Raw genomic sequence first — 27,504 nt, 5'->3', positions numbered from 1 at the left:
GGAGTCCCATGTCAGTGACAGGTAACACATTTGCTCAGAATTTAAGCCTTACTCAAAAAGACAGAGCAGCGAGACTTAACTGTCTCTTTATGAGGATGGCACTTCACCCTTCATCAGAGCCATTGGGTTCAGAACATTCTTAGACCATCAGCGCAGTGTGTGCCTCCCAAGACATCTTTGGCACCATGTTCTGTATCGACAGTACCGAAGAAGAGAGAGACACATCTGCCAATGACATGGTACCTTATCCAGTAAGATCTTGGTACTGAGGTCAGGTAAAAGAAAGATTTGTGGGACGGACTTTGAAGGCAAAGATCCCTGTTAGGGGGCTTATTCCTTCACCCACTTACTTCCCTGGTCCTTCTCGCATGAACAGAGAGCAACAATACCCGAAGTCCAAAGGTGCAAACAATTCGATGTTTATTGGGGTGAACTTCCAGCAAGCATGATTCCAGTTTCCTTCCTTAGTATCCTCCTTCCCAGCTCTGACACCACAGAGCCTTACACCTGTGTCCCTGTTCCCATTCCTGCCCTTAGCCAAACATGATTCCAACTTCCTTACTCCCATTCCCTGTTCCCATTTCCCCCTTTAGCAAAACATGATTCCAACTTCCTTACTCCCATTCCCTGTTCCCATTTCCCCCTTTAGCAAAACATGATTCCAATTTTCTTACCCCCATTCCCTGTTCCCATCTCACACACCCACATGCCCACCCCCACCCACACCCCGTCACTTCCTCATTGACTACAGATTATATAGTGAAACTTGAGTTCTGCTTAGCTATACCTTAACCAATCATTTTCCTGAAATTTAACTAACCAATCCTAACATATTGTAACATGATTATGTAACCAATTATATCCCACCACCTCAATTAGTTTACACCCAGCAAAATTAATTATACAGCAGACAGGAACAATCACAGAACCAGACAGAGATTATACAGACAAACAACAGCAAAGTGGGAACTATAATGACAAAACAATACAGAAGTGAGGATTTCACATCCCAGCTATTGATAAGTGAGTTCTTGCCAGACAGGATGCTATCAAACTAAGTTTCCTTTTACATTTTCTAGGCACTTCCCTTTCTCTGGCCTGATAGTGCCTAACAGCCCAATAGCACCTTATTTCAATGTGACTAGTTTGGAATGTGAGGATGTGACCGTTCGCTTCCCAGCTTATGGCTGCCTCTGCTGCTTAGCCAAAGGCCTGAGCCTAAGCACAGGGCCACAAACTGTCACAGTAAGAGAAGGCCCTTACACTGGCAGACAGTGGTTTTGATTCTTTCTTTCTTTTATACCTCTATCACTAGCCAAGTGATAAGAATACACCTAAATTCTTAGAGTATAGGCCTTTACAGACAGGCCTGAATATCTATATCCTAACAATTCCCCTGAGTGCTTCACTGCTGCAAAGCGAGGCTAATCAACTCCAGAGCCAGTGTCAGGTCTGTCGAGGCCAACCCCTGAAGTTTGTTTCAGACCCGGTCCCGAGGATGCTGGAAGTGTACGTTACTGCAAAAGAATTACTTAACCCTCTGGCACCGGTATCCCTGGCAGTGTAGGAAGTGTTCCAGCTGCTCCTGATATCAGGTCTCTATGCCAGCTCTGCAAGAGTCTGTGATGCCAGTGCCACTCCTGATACCTAGGAGGCCGGTACACTCCAGGGGCATGCCACCATTAATATCCCCGGTATCAGCATCTCTGGGTTCAGCTTAACTGTCTCCAGTGCACAATGATTCTGCTCCACCGTTATCGCAGGACTGAGTCACCTTTGTCAGATTTGGAAGTGGGATCTTTTGTGTCCCATACCGGAAGGGAGGGTTGTCCTCCATTAGAGCCCTGGGATCCATGGAAGTCAAGACAGTCTCAATAATAGGCACGTTGCAAGTGACAAGTCAACCATGGGATCCACCCCCTCACCCTATACCAGTGATCGCTCTGGACACCGTGGGGTGTCCCTCCCTCTGCTAGGACCTTTTCCTCACCCATCTGAGTTGACTTCCTCAAGGATGCACTGAGATAATTGGCAGCATAGGCAACAGTCTTGGAGGCCTAGTACCTGTACAGGTACTGAGCAACTGGAAGTCTGAGAGCTCCTCCCCTGCAAGAGGCAGACCAGCCAATGTCTCTGCATCCTGGTGCATCATCTTCCTCATCACCAAATGAGGCTGTAGAGATGGGTGAGTGATTCGCTGCCACCAGAGTATCACAAGGCTCACCAGGAACTGCTTAAAAAGGTGCCCTCTGTTTTAGACCTTCACGTGGAAGAGGTCCATGAGAAATTCCACAATCTGGACATTTTACCGTTTGCTGGACCCTCCAGAGTTGCACTTCTGATTTAATGAAGCCCTTCTGGAACTGGATAAAATGCTTTGACAGATTCCCTTCTTTCCTCTCACCTATGATAAAATGGGCAGAAAGGAGATACTCCACCCCTTCTAAGGGCTTCAACCCTCACTTGCCATTAGGTGTTGGTGGAGACAGCAGCTAATGAGCACAAGAGGCAGGGTCACTAAGCATCAATGCCAAGGAGTGAGTAATAACTTTATTCAACAGGAGGTCTACAACTAAGAATTGCTTACCAGCAGGCTCTCCTAAGATGTTATGACAGTGACACTCCGACTGTGGCTCTTTAATGTCTCTCCTTTGGCTCTTTGCAGCACATATTAAAACACTGTGATTTAATTATTAACCATTCTAACTTATTAACCAATCAGGAAGCTTTTACTGTGTTGTTAGCCAGTTGTATTTGATAAAATAATACTTGATTCATCATTTTGTTGTGAGAATAATATATATAAAAACTTAGTCTGTCAAGCGATTAAAAAATAATTGCGATTAACCATAGTGTTAATAATAGAATACTATTTATTTAAATAGTTTGGAATATTTTCTACATTTTCAAAAATATTGACTTCAATTACAACACCAATACAAAGTGTATAGTGCTCAGTTTATGTTTTTTATTACAAATATTTGCACTGTAAAAAACAAAAGTAGTAATATTTTTCAATTCACCTAATAGAAGTACTGTAGTGCAATCTCTATCATGCAAGTTGAACTTACAAATGTAGAATTATGTACAAAAAATAACTGCATTCAAAAATAAAACTTTAGAGCCTATAAGTCCACTCAGTTCTATTTCTTGTTCAGCCAATGACTTAGACAAACAAGTTTGTTTGCAGGAGATAATGCTGCCTGCTTCTTGTTTACAATATCACCTGAAAGTGAGAACAGGCATTCATATGGCATTTTTGTAGCTGGCATCACAAGATATTTGTGTGCCAGATGCCCTAAAGTTTCATATGTCCCTTCATTCTTCAACAACCATTCCAGAGGACATGTGTCCGTGCTGATGATGATCTGCTCGATAACAATCCAAAGCAGTGTGGTCCGACAATATTCATTTTCATCTGAATCAGATGCCACCAGCAGAAGGTCGATATTCTTTTTTGGTGGTTCAGGTTTTGTAGTTTCCGTATCAGAATGTTACTCTTTTAAGACTTCTGAAAGCATGCTCTACGTCTTGTCCCGCTTGGATTTTGGAAGGCCCTTCAGATTCTTAAACCTTGGGTTGAGTACTGTAGCTATCTTCAGAAATCTCACATTGGTATCTTCTTTGCGTTTTGTCAGATCTGCAGTGAAAGTGTTTTTAAAGCAAACAACATGTGCTGGCTTATCGTGCAAGACTGCTGTAATATGAAATAAATGGCAGAATGCGGGTAAAACAGAGTAGGAGACATGCAGTTCTCCCCCAAGGAGTTCAGCCACAAATTTAATTAATGCATTATTTTTTTAATGAACATCATCTGCATGGAAGCATGTCTTCTGGAATGGTGGCTGAAGCATGAAGGGACATACAAATGTTTCACATATCTGGCACGTAAATACCTTGCAGTGCCAGCTACAAAAGTGCCATGAGAACTCCTGTTCTCACTTTCAGGTGACATTGTAAATAAGAAGCGGGCAGCATTATCTCCCGTAAATGTGAACAAACTTGTTTGTCTTAGCAATTGGCTGAACAAGAAGTAGGACTGAGCGGATTTGTAGGCTCTAAAGTTTTACATTGTTTCGTTTATGACTGCAGGAATGTAACAAAAAAAATCTACATTTGTAAGTTGCACTTTCACTATAAAGAGATTGCACTATGGTACTTGTATGATGTGAATTGAAAAATACTATTTCTTTTGTTGTTTTTACAGTGCAAATATTTGTAATAAAAATACTATATAGTGAGCACTCTCTCTACTTTGTATACTGTGTTGTAATTTGAAATTAATATATTTGAAAATGTAGAGAAAACATCCAAAATATTTAATACATTTAAATTGCTATTGTATTGTTTAACAGTGTTATTAAAACTGATTAATTGCTATTACTTTTTTTAATCATGATTACTTTTTTTGAGTTAATCACATGAGTTAACTGTGATTATTCGACACCCCAATAGAAACTAAATATTTTCCCTCCTATACTGTTTAAATGTGAATATGTAGTTCTGTAGTAAATGAAAAAATGAATTCACGCTACCTGTGGCTCTTTTGGATAATGTTGAATGCTAATTTGGCTCTTGTACCACTGAGGTCTATCACTGTGCTATGACTTCACCCTATGGGAAAATATCGTGAAGTTTAAGAACAGGCTACCAGAGGACTCCAGGCAGGAGTTCACTCTCATGGTAGCGAAAGGTAAGCTTGTGACAGTTCGGATGCACCAGACTCGTTCTATGGCATTTGCTATTTCTATGAGGAGGTGTTCGTCGCTGTAATTTTCTAGTCCAGGGGCGGGCAAACTTTTTGGCCTGAGGGCCCCATCGGGTTTTTGAAATTGTATGGAGGGCCCACCTGGGACTGCCCCCCTAGCACCCCTACCCCATCCAACTACCCCTTCTCCCTGTCCCCTGACCGCATTCAACCCCCCTGTTCCCTGCCTTCTGACCGCCTCGACCCCTATCCAGCCCCTGATCACCCCCCGAACTCCCTTGCCCTCTATCCAATCCCCTCCCCGCCCCCTTACTGTGCTGCCTGGAGCACCAGTGGCTAGCGGCGCGGCTGCACCAGGACAGGCAGCCATGCAGCACAGAGCACCGGGTCTGGCCGGGCTCTGCAGCTGCGCTGCCACAGGAGCTCACAGTCCCGTTGCCCAGAGCATTGCACTGGTGGCGCAGTGAGCTGAGGCTGTGGGGGAGGGGAACAGCGGGGGAGGAGCCAGGGGTAGTCTCCTGGGCCAGGAGCTCAGGGGCTGGGCAGGAGAGTCCTGCGGGCTGTAGTTTGCCCACCTCTGTTCTAGTCTTGCTCCTGAAGTACAGCAGGCCATCCAGGATTTGCCATTTGAGGGTTTATCCCTCTTTTCTGAAAAGACAGGATGTTAGGCTGCATTACCTAAAAGATTCCAGGGTAGCACTAAAATCCCTTGGAATTTACACACAGAGGTAACAGAGGATGCAATTCTGGCTCCAGCAAGCTTGCAGATATCAGCTCTTTGTACTTTGTCCCCCAGACCTGCCAAGAAAAGGAGGCAGGAATTGTAGGAAGCTACCATCACCCCTCTAGTTATCTGCAACAGCAGGTTCCTCTCAACCAGTGGCCCAGTCTAAACATGCATTGTGATGGGCTCGTTGAGGGCAGCATACCAGTACTTGCAGATGAATCGGTTCCTACCCATACCTTTGCCAGTCTTCTGTCCCACTTCCTGTGTGCTAGGACTCACATCGGGTCAGTGGGTCCTGCGCATGGTGGATGTGGGATATTTCCTTCAATTTATTCCTGTCTCCACATCCCCACCTCTTTTCACGGACCACTCTCATGAGATCGTTCTTCAGCAGGAGGACCAATCTCTTTCTAGTGGGAGCAATAGCAGAAGTTCCTCTATTCCTCAGAGGGCAGGATTTTTAATTCCTGCTCTTTCCTTATTCCTGAAGCAAAAGGTTGTCTCAGTCTATTTTAGATTTGAGAGTTAAACAAGAAAATAAAGAACTTGAAGAAAATAAAGTTGTGCACGGTCACCCAATTTACATTATTCCTTCTCTGGAAAAGGGTGATTGCTTCACTGCTCTCATCTTAAAGGATGCTTACTTCCATATAGCAATCTGTCCAGACAACCACAAGTTCCTCGGGTTCATAGCAAATGGAACATATTACCAATTCACAGTACATCTGTCATAAATATAAAGGGAAGGGTAAACACCTTTAAATCCCTTCTGGCCAGAGGAAAAACCCTTTCACCTGTAAAGGGTTAAGAAGCTAGGACAACCTCGCTGGCACCTGAACAAAATGACCAATGAGGAGACCAGATACTTTCAAAAGCTGGGGGGAGGGAGAAACAAAGCTCTCTCGCTCTTGCGCGCGCTCTCTCTCTCTCTGTGTGATGTTTTTGCCAGGGACAGAACAGGAATGGAGTCTTAGAACTTAGTAAGTAATCTAGCTAGGTATGCGTTAGATTCTGGTTTCTTTAAATGGCTGAAAAAATAAGCTGTGCTGAATGGAATGGATATTCCTGTTTGTGTCTTTTTGTAACTTAAGGTTTTGCCTAGGGGGATTCTCTGTTTTGAATCTGATTACCCTGTAAGGTATTTACCATCTTGATTTTACAGAGGTGATTCTTTTTACTTTTTCTTCTATTAAAATTCTTCTTTTAAGAAACTGAATTTTTTTTCATTGTTCTTAAGATCCAAGGATTTGGGTCTGTGGTCACCTATGCAAATTGGTGAGGATTTTTATCAAACCTTCCCCAGGAAAGGGGATGTAACGTTTGGGAGGATTTTGGGGGGAAAGACGTTTCCAAACGGACTCTTTCCAAATTATATCCCTGTTAGACGTTTGGTGGTGGCAGCGATAAGTCCAAGGGCAAAAGGTAAAATAGTTTGTACATTGGGAAAGTTTTAACCGAAGCTGGTAAAAGTAAGCTTGGGGGGTTTTCATGCAGGTCCCCACATCTGTACCCTAGAATCCAGAGTGGGGAAGGAACCTTGACAACATCCATTTGCCATATCAGCAGCCCCTTTCTTTTTTTACAAAGTGAATGGCACTGGTAGCTGCTTATCTGAGAAGAATGGGAATCTGAGGACTCGAATAAACATCAGGAAACTACATGTCGTCTAGCCTTCTCTGTCTTTAATCCACGTATTCTGGGAAAAAAAATCTGTTGATATCTTGTCTGTTAAACACTGTTTTATATAAATAGACAAGAAGGATCATGTTCCGCCCAACTGTGCCAGAGGCAGTTCTATTTTGGGAAGTCTGCATAACTAACTCCATTCACCTCCAAGTTGTTTGCCTTCCAGGAGAGTAGAACAAGTTGGCAGATCACCGACACAGGACTCTCTCCCCTCACCATGAATGGTCACGACGTCTGGACAAATTCACAGTCTATTTTGGTCAATTTCACAGTCATAGGATTTTAAAAATTGTAAATTTTATTATTTCAGCTATTTAAATCGAAATTTCACATTGTTGTAATTGTAGGAGTCCTAACCCAAAAAGGAGTTGTGGGGAGGGGGGAGTTGCAAGTTTATTGAAGTGGGGGTTGAAGTACTGCTACCCTTACTTCTGCACTGCTGCTGGCAGGACGCTGCCTTCAGAGCTTGATGCCCAGCCAACAGCCACTGCTCCGCAGCCGCCCACCTCTCAAGGCAGTGCCCAGATTTCTAAGAGTTGAACAGATTATACCCTTGAGTATAAGACTTGTTCCCCCGTGGGATCTCAACTTTACTAACAAAATCAGTGGGACCTCTCTTTGCACCTCTTGCGACATGCTCTCCCTACTCTACCTCTCTGTGAAAGTGTTTTCTCTGGTTCCTATAACATCAACAAGGAGATTGGGTGAATTTTGAGCCGTGGTTTCAGAACATCCTTGTACAATTTTCCATGGGGATAAAATTTACCTGTACCCTCACCCAAAATTCTTGACCAAGGTGGCTTCCAGTTTCCACATTAGCAAATACATTGCCTGATGTTTTTCCTGAAGCCTCACCATGCATACAGATGAGGAGAAGTTTTATTTGTTGGGTGCGAGGAAAGCCGTATTCTTGGATAGCACCAGACCCTTTAGAACTTCAATGCAGTCATTTGTTGTGATTTGTGGACAGGGTGAAAGGCATGCTAGTTTCCACTCAGAGGATTTTCTCTCGTATTTGTTTGTGCTGCCAGTTAGCTAATGTCATGCCACGATTGTTGGCTCGTTTGAGTAGAGAACATACAACTTCAGGAGCTTTTCTAGTCCAAGTACCTATTTAGATATTTGCAAAGCAGCAGCCTGGTCATCAGTACTCGCTTTTACTGCGCATTATGCAGTTTCCCATCAGTCCAGGAACAATGCCAGTTTTACAATGATCGGGTAGACTCCAAGTCCACCTCCATGTTAATCTGCTTGTGAATCACCTATAATGGAATGAACATGTGCAATCACTTGAAGAAAAAGCTGTTACCTACCTTTCTGTAACTGTCGTTCTTTCAGATGTGTTGCCCAGTCCATTCTACAACCTGCCCTCCTTCCTCTCTCTATCAGAATCTATCCAGTAAGAAGGAGCTGAGGAGGATTGGGCGCGACTCTGTCCTCTTCTACTGGCATGCAGTGGCGCTTGGCCGTAGAGGGTGCTTGAGCTGCCCCAGTGAGTACTGCTGAGGGGGAAAACGTTATCTGCGAACTGTATATGAGTTGTACATGCACCTCTAATGGAGTGGACATGTGCAACACATCTCGAAGAACAATAGTTGCGGAAAGGTCGGTAACCATTTTTTAGCAGGTGGTCATTAGCTGTGGCAATACAAGATTTCTACAGTGTGCTGGTTTTTCAGCTCCCAAGTACCCTTTTAATGTTTTAATAATTGGTGGATGCTTTCAGTTCCAGGGTTCCTCATGGTGGCTTTGCCCATATAATGGGTGGCAGTGGATTGCAGAATTTCACAATTGCAGCTGTGCCATACACTCCAAATTTGCTACCAACATCAAGTACATGGTATGTTAAATAGTTTCATTTAAATGCATTAAGAAACTGAGCAGAATCCTTTCATTGTTTTCATTATTTGTTTTACACTTCAGGTACAACCCTCTTGTACAACCTAATTAAAAGGAAAACCTTTGGTCAGTTTGGAGCATACCCACGATCCAACATAAAACTGGTTGTTAAGCCATAAATAGGTATATTTTTGAAGGAGAAACCTTAACTACTCCCATGTAGTTAATGGAAGGCAGTACAATATCACTAAGGGACGCTTCAAGCTAAATTACTGTATTGCTTTTTACTTTAAACCACAAGGAACTTATTTTCTTGCAGTACATTTGAATGCTGACGGGTACTGCAATGCAGCAGTGCGTTTTTTCATAAATATGACAACTTCAGGGTTTTCTGATTTGAATACATATTTGAGAGGACAGTTTCATGTTAATTACCTAGTACAAAACAATCAAATTTTTACTTCTACTTCTCCTATTTAATGGTGATGCTTTTATTTTAGTATCAACATGCTCAAGTTACCTGAATACCCAAGCAAAGAAACCCTTAAGAACAGGCTTCTTGTGGCATTACACTGTGGAAGCTATGGTTACACAATGGCATAATGAAGTCTGGAAAACTCACCTGACTACTGATGCACAATTCAGAGTGGCAGAAGTAATTTTGGAAACTGTCAACACAAAAGCAGCCTAGATGCTGTGACCCAGAGACAGGGCTGACTTTTTTTTTTAAATTCATAAAGGATCTGTTTGCTGTCCATTATGTTGTCTAAGTAAGTCTGTGATACTGTTACATGACTTAAATTTCATAGTACACTGTATCTTTGTTTTTTAATGTTAGATTAGTATTGAAAGCAGTATACTTTCATTAGCATTAAAATAACACGAAGAAGAGAAGGTTTGTCACAATGTTTCCCACCAATTTTATTTCTGATTCTCAACTGTGTGAGTGAATGAGTTTTATAGTTTCCCTCCTACTCACATAATATGCTGTTAACACACACACTTGTATTGTGTGTCTTGTTGCATGTAAAAGTGCCATTTATTTTTGCAGAGAACACTGTATAGAAAGTTTGATTTAGATAGTGTACAAAATGACAGATCTAATGTATTTTCCCAGTTATTGAATTGTACCTATATTAAAAGGTTTTTAACATTTTAGTATTTTAATGTATATAATGTAAAAATTTAGACCATTGTCACTGAAAAAGTAAACGGCGGATGGAATTAAGATCTAATTTATATTCTATATGAACATGTACACTATATTATACTAAATATTAAAGTATTTGTGACTTCGTTGTCAATTTGCCGTTTAGAACTTATATATATTGTTTTAGATGTATATCTGTTCTTTATTCGAAGAATACCTTTTCTCGTGCCTTGCGATAGTCCTCTGTGGAAAAGGTATAATTAAATTTTAATATTTTAGCAGAATCTGTGACTGTCCAGTGTTTGGTTTTTGTCTGGACCGAATTCATATATTAATGGTCTGAACAATCATATTGCACCATCATTTGCATGAGTATATACCTTTCATTGTGTTGACAAAGACTGTTGCTTTGAGTAGGCTTTCACATTGCACAAAGGAAAAAGCTTGAATGTGTGGAGATACCAAGGAGACTGTAATAACTAAGAATCCTATGCCACATCTCATAGAGAATTAGCAAAGAAAACATACCACTCCTGAGTAATACTTCACATTACATTGAAAAAAGCTTCTTTAAACTATTGGAGGACTCTCCTGTCTTGGCATTTTTTCCCCTAAGATGCTTGTATAGAGGGCAACCCACCTACACACAAGCTCAGTTCATCCATCTTGATAAGAGTTTTTTCCCTGGTTGTACATGAAGTCCTACACCATAAGACTTTTGAATAGTGTTACTGCCATCTTGTTTTCCTTCTGTAAAATAAGCATTACTCCCTACAAAATTGTACTTTTTGCCTTTTCTAGCTAACCTGGGATATTTTTGCTTATGTCAGGCGTTTAACTTGCAAGTGCTTTTGGTTTGTAATGACTAAGCAATTTCTGTCAAACATTTACTTCTCACATTTTCTCTTTCATTGTGGAGTACAGCTGTTTGCAAAGAGCATAAAACTCTGCCTGCTAAAAAGAAATATCTAAAACACTAAACATCAAATGGCATAAGACTGAATGCACAATTTTCAAAGTTGTATTTATATTTGTCTTATACTTTTCTGTTAATGGATTTGCAACAGTCCATTGATGCAGAAATATTATCATGTATATGGAGGGAGGTCTGAAAAATCTTCAAATGAGTCTTTAAATCCCTACATATTCTTAAGGATCCTGGACAGCAAGCAGTGATGTTAAAAGGACAGTAATTGACATAGGAAAAGGAGGACAAAGCTCACACAAGTAATCCACTATTTTTAAAAGTAATTTCTTATCAAAGAAGTAAATACTTTGATCCATAGGACAATCTAACCACTTTGTACCAAAACATACAGGGGTAATGTATTCAAGGGATTTTACCTGTTGGCATAATAGTGTTGTCAAACAAATAGTAAACATTGTTTTAAAATAACTTGATTTATACATGGATTCTTGTATAATTATAGGTGGCTGAGCAAACGTGTTGCAGTTTTATTCTACAGAAAGATAGAGACTTGCATATTTTACCATACTTCTCCTATGTTGAGAGATACTACCTTTTAAATATCTTTCTTTAAAAAGATCGGAGCTAATTATTATATTCTAATTTCAAAGGTGGCATCCCTGCCCCTCCCCTTTTAAAAGGTCACAGATGTCTACATACAATACACTAAACATAAACAGTGTAAATACTAGTTGAGCTAAATAAATGCTCTTCTCAGAAAAATATTCCTAAAGTATTTGGACGGTGGTATACATGTATGATAAATTGCAAAGGGCAACTGTTTTCTGTTATGTTCTACAGTGTCACCAATCACACCATTTCTGACACAGATAAATGGTGAGAAATAAAATATTTCACTGTCCACATGTCTGTACTTCCACTTAATTAATCTGTTGTGACATACCAGGGTACAATCCAGACTAATGAGCAGCTGCCCTGCAACCCTGAGTGCCTTGCAATGCCTTGCTGAAGTAGCTCCCACTGGGGCTGCTCACAAACAGCCTTCCAGCATGCAAGCTACACCCTGAATGTCTGTGTGTAATGCAGCCTTCCAGCCACACTTGGGTTGCACTCTGGCTCTCATCAGCCTTGGTTATACTGCAGGATGATCCCAACACACCGCAGTCTCCGATTTCCCTCCCAAAATGTATGTCCAGCCCTCTCCTGGACAGAATAAAATATTTTAAGTCTGTTATTCCTTAAAGGGAATAATATGCCAGTTGATTATCTCAAATAGTTATTCAGACACTTCAGTTTAAACACACTGGATTAGGTAAAACAGGTTTATTAACTATTAAAATAGATTTTAAAGTGAGTACAAGTAATGAGGTATAAAAGACAGAAATGGTTACAAGAAAAATAAAGATAAGACACCTACTACTACCTAACTTAACAAACTATATCAGATTGAAGCAAAGTTTCTCACCACATGCTTTCACAGCAGTCTTACTGACCAAACCTTGTAGGTCTGGACCCCTCCCCTAGAGTCTGACTGCTTCCTTTGTCCCTTCAGGTGCAGTGAGTGCAATGGGCGGGAAGAGTGGAGTGCCTGGGGGTGTTTGTCCCTCCTTTTTTGTAGTTTCAGTCCCTGTCTTGAGAAACATTTCTAGCTGGGCACCTGGAGACAAAAAGTCTATGTGGAAGGATGGTCCCTGTTGCTTTTTTCTCACCTGTTTGAACTTTTGTTGTCTTCCCTCCCTACTTGCTGTTTACTGCTTAAATGCAAATTAAGCGGAACACACGTTCCTTTGTTTTTGACGGACCTGTTTACCAACTTCTGTTTAGTCAGAGCTGTGGGATTGGGAACATGTGTTATCATACAGGGAAATCTTTGTATGTAAAATTATATGTTGCCATACATATTTTATCAGGATGATTCCAGCAAACTGAGTTTTCAAATGACACCTTACAAGACATGCTTGTACAAAATTATTACAATAGGGCGTGGATAAAGGGCTCTATTCTGTTACATACATATTTATAGAATATTTGCCTGCTAGTGTATCAGTGCCAAGTTTTTTATGAGTATGTAATGAAAAACTCTATCAAAATACGTGTTAGGAAGTAGAGCTTTTGTTGCCATGATATGTAGAATTCCCTATCCTTGCTTCTGCAGGTTTTGAAGCTCAGCCTTAAATGTGCATTAACCATTTTTTTGTATTTAATATACATAAACAGGATTACTAGGTGGAGCTGACCACATGATGAAAGCAAGATTTAATAATCATATTGCAAAGGCTATTTTAGAACACCTGCAAGCTATTAACAGAGTATGACAAGCCTGTTGAGAAACTATAACTTAATATAGCTTATAGTTTAAAATGATTAATTGGATCATATTTGTTCTCTCCCACTGTGCCAGAACAAGACACAGTAGGTGTTTTATCATCTCAGAAAGAAAAGAACAGATGTCTTGTCAGATCATAGATCATGAGTGCTCATTAGCTTTTATTATCTTTATAAAAATGTTAGATAGGAAAGGCTGGTTTTTGATGCTTGAAAATGTTGTGCGTCTAATGTTGCAAAAATCATTAAAACCATAAACTGTGAGAAGTAACCTAATGACTACGACTGTTGTAATTCACATGGAATATACAGTAACGGGCTAAAAGTGGAAGAAGGAGGGAAATAATTTCTTTGAGCTAAATCTTCTGTAGGCTAATTTCTGAGGATTCTAAGATTGTACTATTAAAAATATTTAATGCCAATTCCACTTAAGAAATCTGGCAATTCATGTTTAAAAAAATCCTTTGTGGTTGTATTTACGTTGGGCAGTTTTCAAAGCCTTTCTCAAGTGTGGGACCATGTAGCAGTCCCATGTACCCTAAGTAGTCCCTTCCCTCCATAACCCATGTCTCTTCACCTGGCCCCAGGGGTAGGGCACTGGAGGAAAGTAGCCTCTTCTCCCTATCCAAAGCTGGGCTGCTCCCATGTGGGAGCTGCTCTCTGTTCTGGCACCATAGCAGCCCCTGGTGGGCGAAAGGCATAATTTCAGTGCCTCTCTGGCAGAATGCATTTTCTGCAGAGAAAAAAAATTCTGCAAGGGACATGAATTCTGTGTGTGTGCAATGGCACAGATTCCCGCAGGAGCAAACTTTTACACTCCCCTTTCTGCACCTCTGGTTAACTCTTTGATGTAGCACAGGCCAAAGTTCTGTCTCAGAAAGATTAGTCAAATCCCAGGGCAATTGTAGTCAAAATCCTGACTGCAGGTCTTATTAAAGAGAGAGTACCAAACAACTGCTTACTGTACAAATATTTACATTTAATAAAATCATTGTAAGCAATTTGAAAAACATTACATTTTTTAAACAGACATTGTTAAGCCCACCACTATGTTCTTCCAATATAGACTTCTCCAAACTCTTTCTGCTGCTATAGCAATGCATGTTCATGGAATAAAAATTTCGTTTGTAGCATTTGTATCATGAGGTAGGATTTCAGAATAACATTTACACTTCTGTTTTCTCACATCTAGCTACGCTCTCTCTCTACACCCTCTCCCCTTTTGAGCCTTAGAGACCACCAGTTTAATTTACCTAATGAGCAAACAGAAAATTTAGCCTCTTTCTGGCTAGCAGCAGTCCTCTGTTAATAGTTGACTTGTTCTCAGTTTTTTGGAGTCAGCTAGGAAATCTTGCCTGTTGCCAAAACGTTACAGATTTTGAAACTCCTCCCAGACAAGTCCCTGCTTTGGTGGTGACTGCCATCTTGGCCATGACTGGGGGTTGAAGCGGGCATCTCCAAAGCTAAAAGCATAGGTCACTACAACTTTAACTAAGGCCTGAGCCCACAAAGGGACTTAGGCATTGTGATGCTGAGCATTGCAGTGCCTGATTTATAAAGCCACTAGAACAACAATGGAATTTACAAAGCCTGAGTTAGGCATATAGGCTTCTGTTAGAGGGTGCTGGGCAAAGGGTTGCTGATTCAGCCCTCTGTCATGCCAGCTCTCATTTAGGGGAATACATTAGAGCTGGCTGGAGATGATGTGGCCCTAATTGGCGAAGCAGAGACAGCTGTTGTCTGATTAGCTTGGGGTTGTATAAAAGCCTTAGGGGAAGGAAGCCAAGGGGGGGGAGAGCAGAAAGAAAAGGCAGGGAGTAGAAGAGGGGAGGTAGCGCTTCCCTCCCATCTGTAGATGGTGAAGGGCCAACTTTACATGGTGGGAACAAGCTTATGAATAAACTGCACTAGTGGTGACTAACTTGAGAGTCTCAGAGTGACTTTGTGGACTTAGGAGTCTGAGGGGCCTTGCCATGCTCTGCTACAAATGGGGGCTTGTCCAGGATTCCATGCTAGAGCAAGTGTTTGGTAGCCCAGAGATGGAGGAGACCCTGCAATGGCTGGTTTAAGCAGCAAGAGGAGGTGAAGAAGGCAATGCAGAGTTTTCAGCAAGCCCAGCAGCTGGAGAGACAGGCCTTGCTCACCTGAAAGGCAGAACAGCAGAAGAGCCTGCAGGACTTCATTTGGGAGCAGGCCGGCATCCAACAGCAGCTCTTGCAGAAAGTGGTGAGTCTCATGGGAGAGAATGGTGTTCGGGTACTGGGCTTAGGACTGTGTAAAATGGGCCTGGCCAATGACCCCGATGCTTTCCTAGGCATATCTGAACTAGTAGCTATGGGGGCTGGATGGGACAGGGCAACCTGAGCCCTGCGACTGGTTCTCTACCTAGCCGGCGAAGGCCAAGCAGCCTACATGGAATTGTGAAGCGGTAAAGGCAGCCATCCTGGATTGTGTCCGCAGAGAAGTACCACCAGAAGTTCTGGTTGGCGAGGTAGATGGGGGGGTTTGCGGCCCTGGGCATTTGCCCAAAAGTTAATGGACTGGGCCATCTGCTGCTGAGGCCGGATGCCCAGACAGTGGGGGAGATCATGGATGAGCTCATCCTAGAGCAGTTTTTATGGGGCCTTCCCGAGAACATACAGGTGTGGGTGAGGAGGCACCAGCCGAATATGGTCGAGGTTGCTCTAAAGCTTACGGAGGAGCATGTGGAGACTGACTTCACCAGGAAGGAGAGATGGCAGAGCAGGGAAGTGGAGACTGGGAGACTGTCCAGAAAACCCCCGCCCGGGAAGGGCCCAAAGAACAAACAGGAGGATTCCCGAGGGGCCCCCATGGGGTTCAGACTGGCGGTCTCTGGCAGTGCAGATGACCGGGACACAAGAAGGGGGATTGCCCGGACATGGATTATGGCTGGGCAAATGTTGGAGGGCAGGGGAAGGGGCGGAAGCTGTCCACCATTACAGTAATGGTGGGGAGGAAACCCCAGCAATGCTTGGTGGACTCTGCCTTGGCCTGCTCTCTGGCACAAAGGAAGCTGGTGAGGCCCACTGGTGGATTCCTCGTGAGAAGATGGACATAGAATGCGTCCCTGGGGATAGGAGGCAATACCCTACGGCCCAGGTGCCCCTCGAGCCCAAGATAAGAAAAAGAGGAGATTCCCTGAGGATGGGGGTAGAGACCCCCGAGCAAAAAAGCCAATAGAGCCTGAAAAGGGAGAGGGAAGGTATGGACGAAATGTCCACCCCAGAGTCTTTGACTGGAGAGCAAGGCCCAGCAGAGGCCCTTATTAGCGGACTCCCAAAGGAAGAGACCAGGCCCCAGTGGACAAGCTTTGGAGACAGGAGGCCCTGAGTGTCTGAGAGAGGGCTGGGACCAACCACAAACCCATGACAGAAGGGAAGGGGGGAAAAACGGGGGAACACTCAGGGGCTGTGAATGGCACAAGGACCTGTGGGTTTCAGCAGAGCTGTGGGGCTGTCCACCCCATGTAGTGTAGTTTGCAAACCCTGGAATTGACCTGAAAGAGGGAAAGAGACTCCCCCGTAAAGCCCTCTCCCCCTCGGTAGAGGAAGGGAAGGACATGGAGGGGCGAACCAGGCAGTTGGAGAAGGTGGGGAGGTGTGTGACAGGGTGCTGGGCAAAATGTTGCTGATTCAGCCCTCTGTTGCACCAGCTTCTTTTTAGGGAACTAAATTAGAGCGGGCTGGAGATGACCTGGCCCGAATTGGGGAAGCAGAGACAGCTGTTGGCTAATTAGCCTGGGGCTATATAAAAGCCTCAGGGGAAGGAAGCCAAGGGGGAAAGAAAGGGAAGAGAAGCAGAAAGAAAGGGAAAAGGCAGGGAGTGGAAGTGGGGAAGTAGCTCTTCACCATCTGCAGGCTAGAGGGAGGGAAGGGCCAACTGTACATGGTGAAATGGTGGTGGGAAGAAGTCTGTGAACAAACTGCATCAGTGGTGACTACCCCAGGGCCTCAGAGAGACTTTGTGGACCTAGCAGAGGCAGGAGCCAAAGGGGCCCTGCCGCACTTTGCTACAGCTTCCTATACAGTATGTTAGGGAAGAGTCAACATGGCTTTTAGAAAGGGAAGTCATGCCTCACCAATCTGTTAGAATTTCTGAGGGTGTCAACATGCGAACAAGGGCAATCTAGTGGATATATTGTACTTGGACTTTCAGAAAGCCTTTGACAAGATCCTTCCCCAAAGGCTCTTTAGCAAACTACGCAGTCATGGAATAAAAGAGAAGGTCTTCTCATGGATCAGTAACTGGTTAAAAGATGGGAAACAAAGGGTAGGAATAAATGGTTAGCTTTCGAATGGAAAGAAGCTAAATTGTGGGTACTTCAAGGACCTGTAGTAGGACCTGGATTGTTCAACATATTCATAAATGATCTGGGAAAGGGTGTGAGGTGGAAAAATTTGCAGAGGATACAAAATTTCTCAAGATAAGTCCAAAGCTGACTGCGATGAGTTACAAAGGGATCTCTCAAAACGCTATGATTGGACGACAGAATGACAGATGAATTCAATGATGATAAATGCAAAGTAATGCAAATTGCAAAACATAATTCCAATTATACATACAAAATGATGGGTTCTAAATTAGCACTTGAGAAAGAGATCTTGAAGTCTTGGGAATAGTTCTCTGAAAATATCTGTTCAATGTGCAGGAGCATTTAAAAAAAGCTAACAATGTCAGGAACCATAAGGAAAGGGATAGATAATGACAAAATATCATAATGCCACTATAGAAATCCATGTATTAATGAATACTGCATCGTCCCATCTCAGGAAAGATATATTAGAAATTGGAAAAAGTACAGAGATGAGCAACAACAATAATTAGTGATATAGAACAGCTTCCATACAAGGTGATATTAAAAAAACTAGGCCCATTCATCTTAGAAAAGAGATGATTAAAGGGGGTTATGATAGAGGTCTATAAAATTATGAATGATGTGGAGAAAGTGAATAGGGAAGTGCTATTTACCCTTTCACATAACACAAGAATTAGGGGTCACATGATGAAATTAATAGACAGCAGGTTTAAAATAAACATGAGGAAGTATTTCTTCACAGAACCAATCTGTGGAACTCATTGCCTGGGGATGTTGTGAAGGCCAAAACTATAACTGGGTTCAAAAAAGAATTAGATAAGCTCATGGAGGCTAGGTCCACCAATGGCGATTAGCCAGGATGGGCAGGGATACAACCCCATGATCTGGGTGTCCCTAAACAACTGACTGCCAGAAGCTGGCACTGGACAGCCAGGGATGGATCACTTGATAACTTCCCTGTTCTGTTAATTCTCTCTGACGAATCTGGCACTGGCTGCTGTCAGTAGAGAAGTTACACAAGGTTTTCAGGGTTGTCCTCCAATAGGAACCTTTTCCCCAGGGAACCTTTCTGGGGCAGACCCTTTACATTTAACAGAGCCAAGCATCTGCAGCCCTAAAGTGGTCATTTAGCAACTGGCTGTTGTTTTTGGAATCTCTTGTTTCCCACTGTTAAGTGCTCAGTTCCCTCTGTGTTTTCCTTTTCTTATTCCTGAGATGACACAGTCTTAGAGAAAACTTTCCTCCCGCTTCAGAAAAATGTTTGAAAAATCCAGCTGTGTGGCTGATTGCAAGGTCAGTCAACAGGCTGCTAAACAAGAACTGAGGGAGAAGGAGCTATGTGCTTTGTCTCAGTGCCAAGCTATACAGGTGTGGTGGCCTGTGGCCCGTTTCTAAGTGTTTTTTGAATTAATCTGAGGCCCTTGGGACAGAGAATGGGGAATTGGGGAGACAGTTTCACAAGAGAAAAATCTTTGTGTTTTTCAAGCAAGCTTGTACTATTTTCTTAATTATGTTTATAAAATGAAATAAACACATTAAAGAGAATGCAAAGTACTGTAAATTTGATTATTTCTTCTAGGCTGTGAGGAATCTAACTTTCTTGTTTTTTTTTTAATTACTTGTAACTGAGCTACTTTTGCGCAGAGAAAAGGAAGCTTTGTTTTCAGCATGGACAGAGAGATTTTTGTACTGAATTTATGCCTTTATTAGCTTGTACAGTGTTTTGAAACTGGATAACTTTTCAGTGAACCTTTTGAAATCACCAGCACTTTAGTAAACCCCAGATTAACTTTTTTACACATGAGATGGTACAATGAACTTCTGAGCATGCCACACAACAGAGTTATTTGTCCAGTTAAAACATAAAATTAGCCACTTGCAGCTGTAAATTGATATTAGGAGTCAAAGCTTCAAATTAAAATAATTCAAGTTCCTTAGGGGTCCTTGGGCTGTAAGAATACAAGTATTCTCTTCAGTTCAACACATCGGTTTATGACCAGAGGTAATACACAGCGATAGGGTAGAGACCGTGATCTGTTTTATAGGCATACAGTACACAAACCAATTCAAGAAACCCACTCCAGTTTGTCAAAGATCAGCAAAATTTAAATCAAGGAACTAACTTCTCTACCGACTAAGCATCGTGTACAGACAAGGGGGACCACAGAATGAGGGGCGGCGGGGGGAGGGGGGGAAACTAGGAAATGATGCGGCTGTTTATTTTGCAATTCTTTTAGTTTACTTAAAGATAACTGAGCTATTTTAAGTAAGATAAAAACTTCGACATAAACCACTGAGTTAAGATGACGGCTCGAGTGAGTAAAATGTTTAATTTGTAATTTTGAGACCATGGCAGCTTTGATTTGAAGGTCAAAAATTTTCCATTCTATTTTGATTGCAAAGAAAGTTATTAGATGCCCATTATTTCTAATCTTTCCCTTTGTGCCATGTCATGTGGGTAGAACATATTCCTTTTCAATGACCTTCTCACGCATTTAGAATGCAACGCATACCTTAGTGTCTACAGGATTGGGACCTAAATGTCGGGGGGCTGTAATGAGCCATCAAGAGATGTTTCCTCTAAGGCCAGTTTTCTAGCCACTTTGACTTCCTTCCCATCAGATTAGTTGCCAAACACTGTACCTTCTTACTCCTTACTCCTAACTCTTACTCTGCCCCGAGGGAGAGCTCTCTCAAACACTTTTTGAATATTAACTGATTTAGAAGCTTAGTAATAAATATCTTCATGGCATTGAATGTGTCCTTATTTTTGCCTGAGAATTTCATACTAATATAATTAGAAATAGACAAAGGCCAAAACCAGGTCTATTGTTTCATAAGAAGTGCTGGAACTATTAAGTGGTGCACAACTGAGCCTGTAGTTTTTGTGTAGGAATGTTGTGTAGCTGTATATATGTACTGCATTAAGTGCTTGTGACATTCTATGCCAAGAGTTCAACTGTTGGATTATTAGGATTCTCCAGGGATAACTTCACTGTACTGATTGCCTTTGACAGATCAGTTTGCTTAGATTAAAAAGCAATTGCTACTGTCAAGTCAAATTTAAACACTTTGGTGACAGGAAACTGAACCCTAGCATTGTCCAATATAAAAAAAACATCTTGGTCTACAAATTATGTGAAGAGGAAAGAAAACTCTGCATATTTGAAGAGTGATATAGGGGGGTGGGGTGGATGTGCAAAGATTTCAACAAATACACAAGTGGCTAATGTGCTTTGTCTGTGCATTTAATGCTAGAAATATACTATATATTGTGAGTCTACTATACAAATATTTAAAGACTAACGCTTCCAAGCATACCCCATACTGCTAGGAATGTAAATAGATGCAGGTTTTGTTAGGATTTGGACTTGTTCTGAATATTTGTGTGCTATTGCGGCGCAGAATGGCAATATATGATAGGGTATACAAACCCCACGCAGGACTGGGTTAATGATCTGACCTACAGATAGGCACTGCAATGAGCTTTGCCTTGCAAATTCTGCCAGAAACGCTCCAGCTGGATGGCATGAGCAGGGGAGAAACAGGAAATTAAAGGCAGGAAGCAGACTACAAAGGGTTGTTTGCCCTGGTAGAATGGTGCCTGTGAGAAATTAGATCTCATGGCTCTGAGAATTAATGTCTGAAATGATGGGGATGCTTCGGCCACAGATACTTCTAGCTCTGGGGTGGCCAACCTCTGGCTCCGGAGCCACATGCTGCTCTTCAGAAGTTAATGTACGGCTCCTTGTATAGGCACCGACTCCGGGGCTGGAGCTACAGGCGCCAACTTTCCAATGTGCCAAGGGGTGCTCACTGCTCTGCCACAGGCCCTGCTCCCACTCCACCCCTTTCTGCCCTCTCTCCTTCCGTTCCAAGCTTCCCACACGCCACGAAACAGCTGATCAGGAGGTGCAGGGAGGGAGGGGGAGGCGCTGATCGGTGGAGCTGCCAATGATGGAAGCCACGGGCCGGGGGGGCTGATGGGGAGCTGATGACGTATTACTGTGGCTCTTTGGCAATGTACATTGGTAAATTCTGGCTCCTTCTCAGGCTCAGGTTGGCCACCCCTGGTCTAGCTGGTGAGTGGGAGGACTGGCCAGGTCTCCCTGAGGTAAAGAAATTCTTGAGTCTGTAGATTTTCCCCTTCCCCCCACCCCCTGTTTGGAGTGTAAAAGTTGTTCACAACCACAGAAATTGGGAGAGCCACCTGGAGAGAAAGGAAAGACCAATAAATAGGGTTTGGCAGGGTTTGTTTCTTTACAATTGACTCCAGTCTATAGTGGGCCTTTTGCTAATTCAGCAGAGAGTTTTTTGCTTAGCGTGAGTTTTTCCTACCCTGCTGTGAGATGCATTTTTTTCTACAGTGTTTGCTGTAGCCTATTGGGCTTCTAGTGATGGGGCACAGGTTGCCAATATGAAAGAACTCCCATTCTTAGAGTGCATCATTCTTTGACTATTAGAAGCATTTATAATTAAAAATGACTAGGTTATTTATGGTAACTCCTGTGAACATAAATTCTGCGGGCAGAGAACTTAATGGTTCATTACCACATCTACACCTTTGAGCCTTATCTAGCTCAAACATTTTCAACCCCACCTTCCTAGTCTAGAAAAGGCCTTTGAAATATTAATTGTGTGTGTGGTTTAAAAACTACTTAGAACAGTGGTAGTCTGTCTTCCCTTTAAGAAGAGAGAATCTCTCTTGACCTTACTCTAAAGCAATTTCCATACAAAGATTGAAACTCAAGCTAGTTGAAATTCAAACAGACGGTGCTTTCTTGCATTAAGTTTATCATTCTTGATGGAAATGACTTTTTTGAACAGAGCTGGAATCTGTGTCGCTTTGAACAGGTCCTGGTGGTTTAAGAATGACATTCAAAACACTGGACAAGCCTACTTACAGCCTTTTTAAAATTCATTAAGGTTTCTTTTCTATTTGATGATGATCTGTTGTGACTCTAATAATAGTGTTATCAAATGCAAAGTGAGCTGAGGTAATGAAAAAGTGCATTAAAAACTATGATAACCCTTTAATGTAAAAAGTCATCCTTTTCCAATACATTGCAATAATTTGTATTAATATTTTGATTTGATTTAGACTATTGAAGAGATCATTATGTTAATTGAATTACAGCTCTTAGCTATGTGTACTTTTTTCAGTAGCATAAAAATAAGAAACCCTGTTCTCATTGCAGACCCCATTCCACAGAAAACATCCCTGGCCTTTCCTTGAAGTGTTAGGCTGCAGATCTTGCTTCTGCTTCAGATCAACCCAGTCAGAAAAGTGACTAACTTGCCTCCAGACCCTATACCCCAGTTATACAAGTTTTGACTGCCTTGCTCCACAGAGGCAGTAAGGGCTTTTAGCCTCTTTCAGCTGTCTTTATGCTTGAGAAGCAGCATGGTCCAGTGATTGCAGGTAGTGCATTGGGCCTCGGGACACTGCAGTTCTATTCCTGGCTTTGCTACTGATCTGGTCAAGTCACTTTTGTCTCTTTGTGCATGTTTTTCTTCCACAGTGTTTTTTGGTGTGTGTGTGTGTTTTGGTCTTTCGATATTGCAAGTTCTTTGGGGCAGGGGGTTATCTTATGATGTTTGTACAATAAGGATCTCAATGGGCCCACGGGGCCTCTATGTGCTACTGTAATACAAAAAAAAAAAATTAACCAGGAATTTTATTAATCTAGCTATAGTTTAATACATTGATCAACACTAGAAAATGGCACCCTGCCAACAAAATATTTTCCCAGACATCAGTTGCTGACCCTCTCCCTCCCACAACTCAATGCCTTTACTGGCAAAACACAGTAGCTAATGAATCATCCCATTTCACTGAAGAGCAGATGTTCTTGCAGTCTGCTTTGGAGACGATCACCTTTGGATCTGGTGAGCCAATGGGGAAAGATAAGAAAAAAATACATTCAAGTTCAGAAATTGCCCTATGAAGACCATCCTCTCAGCAGACCCCATCATTTACAGTTGGGGTTTTTTACCTTCAGCACATCAGAAAAACACACCTGCCATGGAATTGGGAGGTGAGAGGCAGTTTATAAGGCAGGTAGATCCCAAACTATCTAGGATTTAGTAGGTTAAAACAGAGTTCCTAACTTTCAGATTACTGGAGTAGTGTGTTTCCTTTCAGAAATACTGCTTGATAGGTGGGCAACTGCATTTCTACTGTCTGCAGTCTTCAGAGGGCTGAAAGGCTTAGCACCATGTGGAGTATACTGCACTAATCCAACGTCGAGGTGAAAGATCGATAGCAATCATGAAGTTTCCATCCAAAAGAAAAGGACGCTGCTTACTTGGCTAGTGCATCAGTGCTAACTCTGTAATCCCTTTCCCTTTCTGGTGACTTTTTGATCCAACCCTTCCTTTAAATCTATTTTTATGTCCAATGTCTTATATAAACCAAGTCCTCGGCCATAGAATTTAAGGCCAAAAGAGACCATTGTGATCATCTTGACTGGCCACCTGGATAAATAACTCAGACCATAGAATTTTACCCAGTCCTTAACTCTGTCGAGCCCAACACCTTGTAGCTGAACTAGAACTAATCTTTTTAGATCCAATCTGTTACTTACACAGTCTCTGCCTAAGAAAATCTGGGATCTTTCCTTGCTTCTTACAGGCTGTGATTCTCAATCCAATACATGACAACTGTTTTTTTCCAAAATATGGTCATTCATCTTGGAGTTATTCCGGGTGGGATTACTTTAGGTAGTCAGGGGATGCTGAATTATTTTAATAAAAAACACTTTGTATCTGTATGCCAGAATTTTTATTCATAGATTGAAATAGCTTTGTTCTCCCTCCCCCATTCCCTCCGCCAGCAGTACAGTGTATTTTAAAGCCTTCTGCTGGAACAACAGATGCAGTCATACACCTTCAGCCTTCAAAAAGATTCTCTGGGGGGAGAAAGTCCTTTGGCTCCTTACATCAGCTACAAAATGAAACACTGGTTTCATCGTGTAAGGACAAATCTTTAAGCCCAGTGACTAGTGCTATTTTCTCAGTTTTAAATTGTGTTCCGTTTGCAGTATTTCCGCTAGCTTGACCATTGTATTGGAACAAATATTTAACTCCGCAGTCGAAATGAGCAGCATTTAATAATAAAAAAAAGCTCATTTGAAAAGGAAAAAATATAGCTACATTTGCTGCAGTCTTGTGGAACTTCTTTGTCTTGGTATGTGGAGGCCATCCCACAACATTGCAGGGGAAGCTGGCTTTGTAAAATGTACCATTCTTCTGTGACTGTGGAATCTAAAAACTATGCATTCCAGGCTGCCCCCCACCCCCATTTCCATAATTCTGGCCCCATGTGCCCACTTCAGCTCCCAGTGCCCCATCAATTTTGTTCACCCTGCTTAACTTTGCTCCTAGGGTTCTTCATCACCATTTCCCAGGCCAGGGGTGACTGCTTCAGGGTTCCCAGTCCCCTCTCCCACTTCTAGGCCGGGGGAAGGACTGCTCCAAGGGCTTCCTCCTTCCCCTTTCTCGTTGGCATGCTGCAGGGAGAGGAGGAGCCATCCCCTCCCACAGGAGGTAGGGGAAAGAGCAGGTGAAAGAGAGAGAGAGAGCTTGGCAGCAGCTCTGATTGGAAACCACCGTTTGGTAGCCACTGCCCTAGATGTAGGGACATTGTCCATGTTGTCAGAGACTCCTAGACTTTAAGGTCAGAAAGGACCATTGTGATAATCTAGTCTGACCCTGCACATTGCAGGCCCCAGAAACTCAGCCACCCACTCCTCTAATAGACTCCTAACCTCTGGCTGAGTTACTGAGTCCTCAAATCATGATTTAAAGACTTCAAGTTACAGAGAATCCACAATTTACACTAGTTTAAACCTGCAAGTAACGTGTGTCCTATGCTGAAGAGGAAGGTGAAAATCTCCCAGGGAAAATTCCTTCCCGACCCCAAATATGGTGGTCAGTTAGACCCTGAGCATGGGGGCAAGACCCCCCAGGCAGATTCCTGGGAAAGAACTGTCTGTAGTGACTTAGAGTGCTCCCTATCTAATATCCTATCACCAGCCATTGGAAATATTTGTCACTAGCTGTTGCAGATCAGCGACATGCCATTTTAAGCAATTTCATCATACTAGTCCCTTCATAAACTTATTAAGCTCAGTCTTGAAGCCAGTTCATTTTTTTCCCCCACTGCTCCCCTTGGAAGGCTGTTTCAGAACTTCGATCCTCTGATGGTTAGAAACCTTCACCTAATTTCAAGGTTAAACTGGTTGATGGCCAGTTTATATCCATTTGTTCTTGCGTCCACATTGGTACTTAACTTAGATAACTCCTCTCCCTCCCTGGTATTTATCCCTCTGTTGTATTTATAGAGAACAATCGTATCTCCCCTCAGCCTTCTTTCAGTTAGGCTAAATAAGCCAAGCTCCTTGAGACTCCTCTCATAAGATAGGTTTTTTATTCCTTGGATCATCCTAGTAGCCCTTCTCTGCACGTGTTCCAATTTGACTTCTTTCTTGGCCACGGGAGACCAGAATTAAATACAGTATTCCCGATGAGGTCTCACCAGTGCTTTATATAATGGTGAGAGAGTGACTACCCTGTCTCTATTGGAAATACCTCACCTGATGCATCCTAGGACTGCATTAGCCTTTATCACAGCTGCAGCACATTGGCAGCTCATAGTCATCCTGTGATCAACTAATACACCCAGGTCTTTCTCCTTCTTTGTCACTTTCAACTGATATGTCCCCAGCGTATAGCAAAAATTCTTATTAGTTCCTAAATGCACTTTTCACTATTAAATCTCATTTCTCATTTCTATTATTCCAGTTTACAAGGTGCCCAGAACTATTGCCAATAGGGAGGAGGACTGGAATATCATACAAGATATTCCAGTCCTCCTCCCTATTGGCAGTAGTTCCCAACATTGTGTCATCCACAAATTTTATTTGCGTGGTCTCACTTTTTGTGCCAAAGTCAGTAATAAAATTGGTCCCAAAACTGATCCCTGAGGAACTCCACCAGTAACCTCCCTCCAGCCTGACAGTCCACCTTTCAGTATGACCTGTTGTTGTCTCCTCTTAAACCAGCTCCTTATCCACCTTTAAATTCTCATATTAATCCTTATCTTCTCCAATTTACTTAATTTCCCATGTGGAATTGTATCAAATGCCTTACTGAAATCCAGGTAGATTAGATTTATTGTATTTCCTTTGTCTAAAAAATCAGTGATCTTCTCAAAGAGGGAGAGCAGGTTGGTCTGGCACGATCTACCTTTTGTAAAACCATGTTGAAACATTGCATTTATGCTGGCAACACAGCACTGAACTTTGTTTACCCTCATAGAGTTGAATTCAGTCAAATACAAGTATATACAAGTCAGGTTCAGGGGAAAAAAAGAAAGAAAAATTGCAGAACAAGAAGCAGGGAAAATAACTTTAAAAACATAAAAATGGCCATACTGGGTCAGACCAAAGGTCCATCTAGCCCAGTATCTTATCTTCCAACAGTGGCCAATGCCAGGTGCTTCAGAGGGAATGAACAGAACAGGAAATCATCAAGTGATCCATCCCCTGTCGCTCATTCCCAGCTTCTGGCAAACAGAGGCTACGGACACCATCTCTGCCCATCCTGGCTAATAGCCATTGATGGAACTATCCTCCATGAACTTATCTAGTTCTTTTTTGAACCCTGTTAGAGCCTTTGCCTTCACAACATCAAACTTTAGAATGCTTTGGATGGAAATTAGGGAGTGGTGAAGAAGAGAAAGATGACAGTAATCCTCCTCCTGATGCACTTCATCTAGACCAGGACTAGGAGAAGAAGGAAC

General features: G+C 42.3%; 2 protein-coding genes across 4 annotated transcripts in view; both read left to right on the top strand.

The window, feature by feature from the left end:
- The window catches only part of HACE1 (HECT domain and ankyrin repeat containing E3 ubiquitin protein ligase 1), a 92,207-nt gene extending 81,813 nt beyond the window's left edge, over window positions 1-10,394 (top strand). For all 3 annotated transcript variants that reach the window (XM_048844918.2, XM_048844917.2, XM_048844920.2), the window contains 2 exons: window positions 8,848-8,961; window positions 9,461-10,394. In XM_048844918.2, the coding sequence (XP_048700875.1) occupies window positions 8,848-8,961; window positions 9,461-9,563 (217 nt within the window). In that variant the 3' untranslated portion in view covers window positions 9,564-10,394. The remainder of the gene's footprint in view (window positions 1-8,847; window positions 8,962-9,460) is intronic.
- Window positions 1-27,504, top strand: part of LOC142071475 (uncharacterized) — a 366,622-nt gene that overhangs the window by 143,760 nt on the left and 195,358 nt on the right. The window lies entirely within an intron of this gene.

Source organism: Caretta caretta, chromosome 3 (genome assembly GCF_965140235.1).
Source record: "Caretta caretta isolate rCarCar2 chromosome 3, rCarCar1.hap1, whole genome shotgun sequence".
NCBI classification, from domain to species: domain Eukaryota; kingdom Metazoa; phylum Chordata; order Testudines; family Cheloniidae; genus Caretta; species Caretta caretta.
Note: the sequence above shows the minus strand (reverse complement) of the source record. Positions and strands in the feature narration are given on the sequence as shown.